Source organism: Bos indicus, chromosome 10, assembly GCF_029378745.1.
Source record: "Bos indicus isolate NIAB-ARS_2022 breed Sahiwal x Tharparkar chromosome 10, NIAB-ARS_B.indTharparkar_mat_pri_1.0, whole genome shotgun sequence".
NCBI classification, from domain to species: Eukaryota; Metazoa; Chordata; class Mammalia; order Artiodactyla; family Bovidae; genus Bos; species Bos indicus.
The window spans coordinates 43025306-43038152 of record NC_091769.1 but is presented as its reverse complement, the minus strand read 5'-3'; the positions used below and the strand labels follow the sequence as shown (position 1 = coordinate 43038152).

The 12847-nt window shown below is 39.3% G+C and overlaps 1 protein-coding gene across 2 annotated transcripts in view; it reads left to right on the top strand.

Annotated features, from left to right (window-relative positions):
• Positions 1 to 12847, top strand: part of L2HGDH (L-2-hydroxyglutarate dehydrogenase) — a 53399-nt gene that overhangs the window by 498 nt on the left and 40054 nt on the right. The window contains exons 2-3 of one of the 2 annotated variants that reach the window (XM_019968641.2): positions 4898 to 5013; positions 6015 to 6166. The exons of the other annotated variant lie outside the window; for it this stretch is intronic. Coding sequence (XP_019824200.1) covers positions 4898 to 5013; positions 6015 to 6166 — 268 coding nt within the window. The remainder of the gene's footprint in view (positions 1 to 4897; positions 5014 to 6014; positions 6167 to 12847) is intronic. 2 annotated transcript variants of the gene reach the window in all.

Below are 12847 nucleotides of genomic sequence, written 5' to 3'. Positions count from 1 at the left end.
GACCTCACACACTGTAAGCAATCAAATGTGCTGTTTGTTCGCTGGCCTTCCTGATGTTACTTGGAACATCTGAAACCGGTCTTAAGTCAGTCAGTTCCTGGCACACACACGGCTGCATAGAGTTGCCGTATGAGAAGCAGCTCAGCTGCTAATCAAACCCTGCAGAATTCAGCGTCCTGTGATTTGAAATGTGGAGATCACGTATGAAGTTACCGTTTTTTACCTGCTCTCTGTATGGGGAGCGGTTTATGCGAAGGTTTCAAAGCTGAAAAGCTCTTGGCTCTTTTTCGGGAACTAGCATGTGGGCAACATGAGTGTGAGGAGCTTGGCGGAACAGAGGATGGTGTGGAAAGACACCGGAGAAGGGTTACATCACAGCAGAGGTTTTGCTTTAACTGCACGTGGAATTTTATTCTAAGGGCGCTGGGAGACTTTTAAAGACGTGATTAAATGTTGATGTTTCAAAAGTTGATTCTGGCTGCTGTGTATTAGTGGATTGGAGGGGAATTAGTGTGGAATAGGATTTGTGATTCATCGTGGGGTATGTAGACTGTTCTTTTGGGAACCTTTTCTTAAGGGAAGAAAAGTAAGGTTAGTGAAGGTTTTGTTTATACTTTTTTATTTTGAAATGATTAAAGATCCATAGGAAGTCCCCCTCCCAAAAAAACCCCCACAAAAACCCAGACCAGATAGCTCTCATGTACCCTTCTTCACCCAATTTGCTCCAACGTCTTACCTAACTGTAATAACAGTGTCAAAACCAGGAAAATGATATTAGCACAATCCATAGACCTTGTTCAGATTTTCATCAGTTTTACATGCACTCGTTTTTTAAAACTGCTTCACTACTTACAGACTTTATTCTATATAACAGTTAGTATCTTAAAAGATTATTTTGAAAATTGAAATTACATTAGGTAGATAGATTTGGGGGAGAATTGCTTCTTTATAATTTTGAGTTTTCCCATCCATGAACTTGGCATATCTTTTCATTTATGCATACTCATTTGTTATTTAGGAGCTTCCCAGGTGGCTCAGTAAAAGAATCTACTTGTCAGTGCAGGAGTGGGAGGAGACACAGGTTTGATCCCTGGGTCCAGAATATCCCCTGGAGGAGGAAATGGCAACCCACTCCAGTATTCTTGCCAGGATAATCCCATGGACAGAGGAGTATACTCCGTGGGGTTGCAAAGAGTTGGACATGACTGAGCATGCACACATGCATGCCTTTGTTATTTAATAAAGTTTAAATTTTTCTCTGTGAAGTTCTTTTTCTCTTTAGTTAATTCTTAGATTCCCTTATTGCTTTGTTGCTATGATAAATAGTATCTTATTTTATATTCTTTCAGCTAGATTTTACTTGTATAGAATATGCTTTTTTTTTTTTTAATGCTTTTTTGTATTTCTTATCCAGTTTTGGGGATTTCCCTGGTGGCTCAGATGGTAAAGCCTCTGCCTGCAATGCAGGAGACCTGGCTTCAGTCCCTCGGTTGGGAAGATCCCGTGGAGAAGGAAATGGCAACCCTCTCCAATATTCTTGCCTGGGAAATTCCATGGACAGAGGAGCCTGGCAGGCTACAGTCCATGGTGTCACTAAGAGCCGGACGTGATTTGGAAACTAACACTTTATCACTTTAGGGCCTTCCCAGGTGGCTCAGTGGTAAAGAATCTGCCTGCCAAGTAAGAGACACGAGTTCAATCTCTGAATAGGAAAGATGCCTTGGAGAAGGAAATGGCAACCCACTCCAGCATCCTTGCCTGGGAAATCCCATGGACAGAGGATCCAGTCCATGGGGTCACAAAAGAGACAGACATGACTTAGCGACTAAACAACACCAACATCCAGTTTTGGAACCTGAGTCATAGGTACTTCATAAAATGAGTTAGGAAGTCTTCAGCTTTTTAAATTTTTCTGGAACATCTTCGATGATAGAGATTATCCATTCCTTAAAATTTTGGTAAAATTTACACACGTGTGTGTATGTGTATTTAGGTGGAAAGCCTCTGATGACTAATTTATAGCAATTGATTCAAAACTTCTATTTCTTCTTGTCTCAGTAATTTCGCTTGAGTCCCTCACCCCATTTCATCTATGTTATCAAATTTATTAGCACATAGATCTTCATGATGTTCTTTGATTATGTTTAAGATCATTGTCATGTCTTTACATGTTTTTCCTTATTCTGTTATATATATTTGAGTCATCTCACTTTTCTCCTCATTACTATTGCCAGAGATTTGTCTACTTTATAAATCTTTTCAAATAAAGGATTTTTCTTCGTTATATTTTGTTATATATATGTTTGTTTTATATATTATGTATCTTTATATATTTGTTTTCCTTATTGTATTTAACTTCTTGAGTTGATAACTCATTAAATTTTGGTACAGTAGTATTTTTAGGAGTGTCTCTTGCATGTTAAAATTCCTGTAACCTTTTTTATCTAAGAATATCTTTATTGAATCCTCATATTTAAATGATACAGTTTAACTCTAGGTTAGAAATCCTTTTTTTCTTCTTGAAACTACTACTTCATTGACTTCTTGTTTTGTTGTTGTTGTTATTGTTTTTGTTTTGTTTACTGTTTTTTTTTTGCTTCTTTTGTTTGCTTGTTTGCTTTTTGTCTTTTGCCTACAACGTGCAGCATGTGGGACTTTATTTCCCAGACCTGGGGTGGAAGCCTCACCTTCTGTATTGGCAGTGCAGTCTTAACTACTGGACCACCAAGGAAGTAGCTCTAGTGACTTATGGATTTCATTGTTACAATTTAGAAATCTGATGTCAAGTGAATTCATATTAAAAAAATTTTTTTTTCTTATATTGGAGCATAGTTGATTAACAATGTTGTGTTAGTTTCAGGTATACAGCAAAGTGATGCAGTTATATAAATACATGTATCTGTTCTTTTTCTAATTCTTTTTCCGTTATCTTATTACAGAATATTGAGCAGAGTTTCCTGTAGGTCCTTGCTGGTTATCTATTTTAAATATTGCAGTGTGTACCTGCCAATCCCAAACTCCCAATCTATCCCTCCCCCCACCCATCTTACCCGCCTTGGTACCATTAGTTCATTCTCTAAGTCTGTCTTTCTGTTTTGTAATAAGTTCATTTGTACCATTTTTTTAGATTGCCCAATTAAGCAATGTATGATATTTGTCTTTATCTGACTTATTTCTCTTAGTATGATCATCTTCAGGTTCATCCATGTTGCTGCAAATGGCATTATTTCTTCTTTTTAATAACTGAGTAATATTCCATTGTATATATGCACCGCATCTTTGTCCATTCATTTGTTGATGGGCATTTCCGTTGCTTCATGACTTGCTATTGTAAACAGCTCTGCAGTGAACACTGGGGTGCGTGTATTCTTTTGAACAATGTTTTTCCCCAGATATATGCCAAAGAGTGCAGTTGCTAAGACATGTAGTAAGCACATGTTTAGTTTTTTAAGAAAAGGCCGTACTATTTCCAGAGTGTCTGTACTATTTTACATTCCTACCAGTAATGTGTGAGTTGTTCCAGTTCTTCTCATCTTCATCAGCATTTGGTGTTATCACTTTAAAAAAAAAAGTCATTCTGATAGGGGTGTAGTGATATGTCATTGTAGTTTTAGTTTGCATTTCCTTAATGACTAAAGGTATATTTTCATGTACTTATTTGCCATGTTTATATCTATCTTCTTCGATGAAATGTTTGTTCATATCATTTGCCCATTCTCTAAATTACTTGTTTATTTCAAGAATTGAGTCCTTTGTCATATATATGGTTTGCAAGTGTTTTCTCCCAATTTGTTCATCTTCTTATCCCCTTAACAGAGTCTTTTGCAGAGCAAAAACTTTTAATTTTGATGAAGTCCAGTTTATCAGTTTTTTCTTTTATGGGTCATGCTTTTGATGTGAACTCTTCAAGTAGCCCTAGATACCAAAGATTTTCTCCTGTGTTTTCTTCTTAAAGTTTAATTGTGGGTATTTGCAGATATTTAAAAACTGAATTTTTTGGTTAGAATAATAGCATTGTGTGTGTGTTTTAAAGAACTCTTTTATAAATAACGTATTGGATATTTACAGATGATGTTTAGAATTTAGACTGAAATAATATAATGCAAGAGGGAGTGAAAAAAAAAAGTGGGCTGAAAAAGTGAAAGTGGCCATGTTCCTATAAAACCTAGATTTGTTGACCGTGAGATCAATGCTAATGGTAATTTTTTAAGCTTCGCACTGTGGAGTTAGACTATACATACCCTTTCTAATTTTTTAAATGATTGTGTAATCAGAGTTATCGTGACTAAAATTGGTTCTGAGCCCATTCCTGGATGACTTATTTCCTTAAGGTTTGATTTTCTCACTGTTTACTTCTAAGCAGAATAAAATAATTATGACTTTTTGCATACTAAGGTGTTAAAGACTTAATGGTAACTTGTCCTCAAAAATACTGCCCTTGAGGGACTTCCTGGTGGTGCAGTGGTTAAGACTCCATGCTTCCAATGCAGGGTATGTGGGTTAGGTCCCTAGTTGGGGAACTAAGATCCCACATGCTGTGCAATGTGGCCAGTCCCCCCACCTGCAAAAACCCAGAAACAAACAAAAAAGCACAAAAGAATACTGCACTTGAATTTTTGACAGTTAGTAGGGGAGAGTGTGATACTTAACCGAGTAACTGCTGATGGAGCCAGCTTATGCAGAGTGTAATGGAGACTTAGAGCAGCTTGGGCAACTAGCCATTCTGCCTGCTGGCTGTAGCTGATTAACTTTTAAAGCCAAATATCACAAAGCCCAGTAAACATTTGATTTTAATGATTACAATTAATAGTTTAATTGTTTATTGGTGATGAAAATGCGAAGTTTGATAAAATCTATTGTAAACATGTGTTACTTTAAAGATGGCTTTCTTTTAAAGCTCATTTGATATAGTCATTATTGGTGGCGGAATTGTGGGGCTTGCCTCTGCCAGAGCACTCATCCTGCGACATCCAGCTCTTTCCATTGGTGTTCTGGAGAAGGAGAAAAATTTAGGTATGTATGTTATGTTGCTTAACCCTAACACCTTTGAGCAAACTCTGGGAGATGGTGAAGGACAGGGAAGCCTGATGTACTGCAGTCCATGGGGCTGCCAAGAGTAGGACATGACTGAGCAACTGAACAACAATAAACCTGAACACCTGCTCATGTTGTCAGTTCTGCATCTTTCAATCTAAATGTCAATGCTAGTGTCCCAGTCTGGATTCTTCAAAAAGCAGAGCCTGGGACTAGAACTTGGGTACTGGATATTGGATACGGGCTTTCCTTGTGACTCAGCTGGTAAAGAATCTGCCTGCAATGCGGGAGACCTGGGTTCAATCCCTGGGTTGGGAAGATCCCCTGGAGAAGGGAAAGGATACCCACTCCAGTATTCTGGCCTGGAGAATTCCAGGGACTGTATTAATCCATGGGGTTGCAGAGTCAGACGTGACTGAGTGACTTAAAAAAAAAAATAGGTAATTTGTGAGGTTATCCAAGGAAGCAGGAGTCAGTGGGTGGGGAGAGTAAACAGGGAAGGAGGGAAAATCTTGGGAAGGTGTGTTATCCAGGTTGAAGCTGTGAGCTTGATTCCACCGAGACCTCTGAGGAACTGCCTAATATCTCCCAGGATTGTGCTCATGTGCCCTTCAACTTCTGTCCCTTTGTTTGAGGATTGTCCCTAGGGATGTTAAGTCCCTCTCCCCCAAAATTAGAGAACACCCTGGGGCAAAAGGCAGAGAGCCGTATTGGGCCCTTGAAGTGGGTTGCTGATGGTGAGAGGTGGGTTTGTACCCCAAAGTCATAGCTGAAGTCAGAGATGGGCTAGAGGGACCTGACACACATACTGTGGTTGGCTGCTGGGGAAGCTACCAGTGCTCCAGCTGGAAGAACAAACCCAGGCAGAGTTTTAAATAGTGTCTCTAATAGCTTCAACTCTAACTGTATTCCCCTACTTCTTGGGTTGTGAATGAATCTTGTGTGTACTTTCTGTTAAAGGTATTTCTCTTGTTCCATAGCTGTTCATCAGACCGGACACAATAGTGGTGTCATACATAGTGGGATTTATTATAAACCCGAATCTCTGAAAGCTAAATTATGTGTGCAAGGTGCAGCCCTCATCTACGAGTACTGTAACCAAAAGGGAATTTCCTACAAGCAATGTGGCAAGGTATGGCATTTTACTAGGCCCTTGACTTATTTATAAATAGTGTTTTCTTAGTAATCTTAAATGTTGATTTAAAAAATACCTGGCTTTTCTTTCTTTGTATCCATGTAATTTGCAAAATCTAGATGTTTCATATAAATGGGATCATGCAAAATGTTGTCTTTTGTGATTGGCTTCTTTCACTGAGTATAGTGTTTTCAGAGTTCATTCATCTTGCAGCATGAATCAGTACCTCATTCCTCTTTGTATTCCATTGGATCGATATACCACATTTTGTTTATCCATTTATCAGTTGATAGACATTTGGGTTGTTTCCACTTTTGGGCTACTGTGAATAATGCTGCTATGGACATTCATGTACAAGTTTTTGTGTGGACCTAGGTTTTCCTTTCTGTCAGGTATATACCTAGGAGTAGAGTTGCTGGGTCATACAGAAACTATATGTTTAACATTTTGAAGAAGTGCCAAACTGTTCTTCAAAGTACTGTACTATTTTATATCCCCGTCAGCAATTAATGAGGATTCCAGTGTTTTTATATCCTCATGAACACCAGTTATTGTCTGCTTTATTTTAGCCATCGTGGAGGATGTGAAGTGCTATATCACTGTGGGTTTTTTTTATAATGAAGCTTAGTAATTAATAATGTTAAGCATCTTTCATGTACTTACTGGCCATTCATTTATCTTCTTTGGAGAGATACCTATTCAGATCTTGTGCCCATTTTAAAATTGAGTTATTTGTCTTTTTATTGTTGAGTTGTGTTATTTATATATTCTGAATATAGCCCCTTATCAGTTATATGTTATTTACTAAAATACTACTAAAATATTAAAATATTTTTATTTTAAAAATAAAATAATAGTAATGATGATATTTAAAATATTGCTAAATATTTTCTCCCATTCTGTAGATTTTCTTTTTACTTTCTTGATGGTATCCTTTGAAGCAGAGACACTTGATTTTGATGAAGTGTAGTTTATCTTTTTTTTTTCTTTTGTTGCTTGTACCTTTAGTGTCATATCTAAGAAATATGCCAAATCTTAGATCATGAAAATTTGCTCCTGATTTTCTTCTAATATCAAAGCCTTAATTCTGATGTTTAGATCTTTAGTCCCTTTTCCTCCCCGAGATGAGTTGATTTAATTCTGAGTGGTACAGAATTGGAGCTAGAACAAAGACTGAAGAACAGACTTTGGCAGGATTCTAGGCTGGGTTTACTCTGACCTCACAGCTACGGTAGAAATGGCTAAATGAGAAGAACTAAAGAGAAGATGAGCCGCTGTATGATTTCATTTTTTTAAACCTTAACAAAAGTTTGTTTTTAAATGTGTAACAGGCTTCAAGACAGTACTTCATTCTAACTATAGGTGGCAATAGACATGGCAGGGAATCGGGAATGGAATTAAGGATTACCATTGCCTCCAGCACAAAGAACAGCTTCCTTTTTTTTTTTTTTTTTAATATGTATTTTTATTTTTTGACTGCACCAAGCCTTAGTTGCAGCATGTGAGATCTAGTTCCCCCACCAGGGATCAAACCCAGGCCCCCTGCATTGGGAGAGCAGAGTATTAGCCACTAGACCACCAGGGAAGTCCCGAAAAGTGGTGTTTTGTTTTTTTTGCCTTGGCTGCACTGGGTCTTCCTCAGCTCACAGGCTTAGTTGCTCTGTAGCATGTGGGATCTTAGTTCTCCTTCCCTGACCAGGGATCAAACCCACATCCCGTGCACTGGAAGGGGGATTCTTAACCACTGGACCACCAGAGAAGTCCCCCAGCTTACTTTTTGACAGATTTCTTAATTCCTACTTTCTCCAGGAGGGCCTTCCCTGCAGCCTTTGCTTTTAGCTTCTCAAGTTTCTTTTGCTTCTCTCTCGCTTTTTGGCCACGCTGTGTCTTGTGGCAGTGCTCTGGCTTTCGTGGCAGGGTGGACACTTCTGTAGCTGCCGTACATGGACTTAGTTGCCCCGCGGCATGCGGGATGGACTTAGTTGCCCTGTGGCATGCAGGATCCTGGTTCCCCCACCAGGAATCGAACCCCTGTCCCCTGCTTTGCCGGGCAGATTCTTAACCACTGGACCACCAGGGAACTCCCCTTCTGCTGCTTTTTTTGTTTCTGCTTGAATGCCCCATCAGCTTCATCCAGCTCCTTGGTCTGCTTCAGGTGCTTCTTACTGCCTTTGCAGCTGGCCTACCGCCCCTTCCCAGACCCGGCCACCAGAAGTAAAGCTCCCACCCCACCCCCTACACGTGTTCTACCAGTGTAGGTTCATTTTTTAATTAATTGTGGTATATGATGTAGGGAGGGGGTCCAACTTCATTCTCTGGCATGTGGATATCCAGTTGCCATTTGTTGAAAAAAGTGTTCTTTCTACAATACATTGTTTTGGCACCTGCATCAAAAATCAGTTGAGCATAAATGTAAGAAGGTGTATTTAGGATTCTCAATTCTATTCCACTAATGCGTGTGTGTCCTTATGCCAGTACTGTTTGTCAGTATCTCCAAAAGGGCAGCTGATATTTTTGATAGAGATTATACTCAATCTATAGGTCAATTTGGGGAGTGCTGCCATCTTAGCAATATTAAATATTGCAAGACATGAAATTGGGATGTCTTCCCATTTATGTTAATTTTCTTTAATTTCTTTCAAAAATATTTTTTATTTTTCATTGTACAGTTATTGCATTTCTTCTGTTAATGTTATTCCTTGATATTTTATTCTTTCTGATGCTTTTGTGAGGAAAATTATTTTCTTAATTTCAGTTGCATTTATTCACTGCTAATGTATAGAATAGGATTGATTTTTACATATTGATCTTTATCCTTCAACTTTGTTGAACTCATTTCTTAGTCTAATAGTTTGTGTGTGTGTGTGTGGTGTGTGTATTCCTTAGGACTTTCAACATGCAGGATCATGCCATCTACAAATAAGATAGTTTTACTTTTTTCAACTGGGTACTTTTTTTCTTGCCTAATTTACCTGGGTTCGGTTCAGTTCAGTTCAGTCACTCAGTTGTGTCCAACTCTTTGCGACCCCATGGACTGCAGCACACCAGGCTTCCCTGTCCATCACCAACTCCCAAAGCTTACTCAAACTCATGTCCATTGAGTCGGTGATGCCATCCAACCATCTCATCCTCTGTTGTCTCATTCTCTTCCAGCCTTCAATCTTTCCCAGCATCAGGGTCTTTCCCAGTGAGTCAGTTCTTCACATCAGGTGGCCAAAGTATTGGAGTTTCAGCTTCAGCATCAGTCCTTGCAATGAATATTTAAGACTGATTTCCTTTAGGATGGACTGGTTGGATCTCCTTGCAGACCAAGAGACTCTCAAGGGATTTTTCCAACATCACATTTCAAAAGCATCAATTCTTTGGCTCTCAGCTTTCTTTATAGTCCAACTTTAACATCCATACATGACTACTGGAAAAACTATAGCCTTGACTGGATGGACCTTTGTTGACAGAGTAATGTCTCTGCTTTTTAATATGCTGTTTAGGTTGGTCATAGTTTTTCTTCCAAGGAGCAAGCATCTTTTAATTTCATGGCTGTAGTCACCATCTGCAGTGATTTTGGAGCCCCCTAAAATAAAGTCTGTCACTGTTTCCACTGTTTCTCCATCTATTTCCCATGAAGTGATGGGACCAGATGCCATGATCTTAGTTTTTGGAATGTTGACTTTTAAGCCAACTTTTTCACTCTCCTCTTTCACTTTCATCAAGAGGCTCTTTAGTTCCTCTTCACTTTCTGCCATAAGGGTGGTGTCATCTGTATATCCGAGGTTATTGATATTTCTTCCAGCAATCTTGATTCCAGCTTGTTCTTCATCCAGTCTGGCATTTCACATGATGTACTCTGCATATAAGTTAAATAAGCAGAGTGACAATATACAGCCTTGACGTACTCTTCCTGATTTGGAACCAGTCTGTTGTTCCATGTCCAGTTCTAACTGTTGCTTCTTGATCTGTGTATAGATTTCTTAGGAGGCAGGTCAGTGGTCTTCTATTCCTATCTCTTTAAGAATTTTTCACAGTTTGTTGTGATCCACACAGTCAAAGGCTTTGGGGTAGTCAATAAAGCAGAAGTAAATGTTTTTCTGGAAGTCTCTTGCTTGTTCAATGATCCAACGGATGTTTGCAATTTGATCTCTGGTTCCTCTGCATTTTCCATCTTGAACATCTGGAAGTTCATGGTTCAAGTACTGTTGAAGCCTGGCTTGGAGAATTTTGAGCATTACTTTACTATCGTGTGAGATAGTGCAGTTGTGTGGTAGTTTGAACATTCTTTGGCACTGCCTTTCTCTGAGATTGGAATGAAAATTGACCTTTTCCAGTCCTGTGGCCACTGCTAAGTTATCCACATTTGCTGGCATATTGAGTGCAGCACTTTCACAGCATTGTCTTTTAGAATTTGGAATAACTCAACTGGAATTCCATCACCTCCACTAGCTTTGTTCATAGTGATGCTTCCTAAGGCCCACTTGACTTCGTATTCCAGGATGTCTGGCTCTAGATGAGTGATCACACCATCGTGGTTATCAAGGTCATGAAGATCTTTTTTGTATAGTTCTTCTGTGTATTCTTGCCACTTCTTAATATCTTTTGCTTCTGTTAGGTCCATACCATTTCTGTCCTTTATTGTGCCCATCTTTGCATGAAATGTTCCCTTGGTATCTCTTATTTTCTTGACGAGATCTCTAGTCCTTCCCATTCTATTGTTTTCCTCTATTTCTTTGCGTTGATTGCTGAAGAAGGCTTTTTTATCTCTCCTTGCTGTTCTTTGGAACTCTGCATTCAAATGGGTATATCTTTCCTTTTCTCCTTTGCCTTTAACTTCTCTTCTTCTCTAAGCTATTAGTAAGGCCTCCTCAGACAATCATTTTGTCTTTTTGCATTTCTTTTTCTTGGGGATTGTCTTGATCACTGCCTCCTGTACAGTGTCCGTCCATACTTCCGTCCATACTTCTTCAGGCACTCTGTCTAGCAGATCTAATTCCTTGAATCTATTTGTCACTTCCACTGTATAATTGTAAGGGATTTGATTTAGGTCATACCTGAATGGTCTAGTGATTTTCCCTATTTTTTTTTAATTTAAGTCTGAATTTGGCAATAAGGAGTATTGATAAGATCAATAAGATCTGAGCCACAGTCAGCTCCCAGTCTTGTTTTTGCTGACTGTATAAAGCTTTTCCATCTTTGGATGCAAAGAATATAATCAAGCTGATTTTGGTATTGACCATCCGGTGATGTCCATGTGTAGAATCTTCTCTTGTGTTGTTGCTTCAGGGTGTTTGCTATGACCAGTGCATTCTCTTGACAAAAGTCTGTTAGCCTTTGCCCTGCTTCATTTTGTACTCCAAGGCCAAATTTGCCTGTTACTCCAGGTATCTCTTGACTTCCTACTTTTGCATTCTAGTCCCCTGTAATGAAAAGGACATCTTTTTTGGGTGTTAGTTTTAGAAGGTCTTGTAGGTCTGCATAAAACCATTCAACTTCAGCTTCTTCAGCATTACTGGTCAGGGCATAGACTTGGATTGCTGTGATATTGAATGGTTTGCCTTGGAAATGAACAGAGATCATTCTTTTGTTCTTGAGATTGCATCCAAGTACTACCTTTCACACTCTTTTGTTTACTATTATGGCTACTCCATTTCTTCTGAGGGATTCAGTAGTAGATATAATGGTCATCTGAGTTAAATTCACCCATTCCAGTCCATTATAGTTAACTGATTCCTAAAATGTTGATGTTCACTCTTGCCATCTCATGTTTGACCACTTCCAATTTGCCTTGATTCATGGACCTAACATTCCAGGTTCCTATGCAATATTGCTCTTTACAACATCGGACTTTACTTCCATCACCAGTCATCCACAACTGGGTGTTGTTTTTGCTTTGGCTCCATCTCTTCATTCTTTCTGGAGTTACTTCTCCACTGATCTCCAATAGCATATTGGGTACCTACCGACCTGGGGAGTTCATCTTTCAGTGTCCTATCTTTTTGGCTTTTCATACTGTTCATGGGGTTTTCAAGGCAAGAATACTGGTTTACGAGTCCTTTCTCCAGTGGACCGTGTTTTGTCAGAACTCTCCACCATTATCTGTCTGTCTGGGTGGGCCTACACGGCATGGCTCATAGTTTCATTGAGTTAGACAAGTTTGTGGTCCAGGTGATCAAGACTGGGGAAACAGACTCTTGGAGGGCACAAACAAAACCTTGTGTGCATCAGGACCAGTCCATCTTGGGTGGCCCTACACAGTACCCTCTTCATTCTTTCTGGAGTTATTTCTCCACTGGTCTCCAGTAGCACATTGGGCAATATGCTACTATGGTACAATACAACAATAGAGTGTTGAATTGTTCAGTCGCTAAGTCATGTCTGATTCTTTGTGACCCCACAGACAGCAGTACATCAGTCTTTCCTGTCCTTCACTATCTCTCAGAGTTTGCTCAGTTTCATGCCCACTGAGTCAGTGATGCTATCCAACTATCTCATCCTCTGTTGCCCACTTCTCCTCCTACCTTGCATCTTTCCCAGCATCAGGGTCTTTTCCAATGTGTTGACTCTTTGTATCAGGTGGCCAAAGTATTGCAGTTTCAGCATCAGTCCTTCCAATGAATATTCAGGGTTGATTTCCTTTAGGACTGACTAGTTTGATCTCCTTGTAGTCCAGGGGACTCTCAAGAGTCT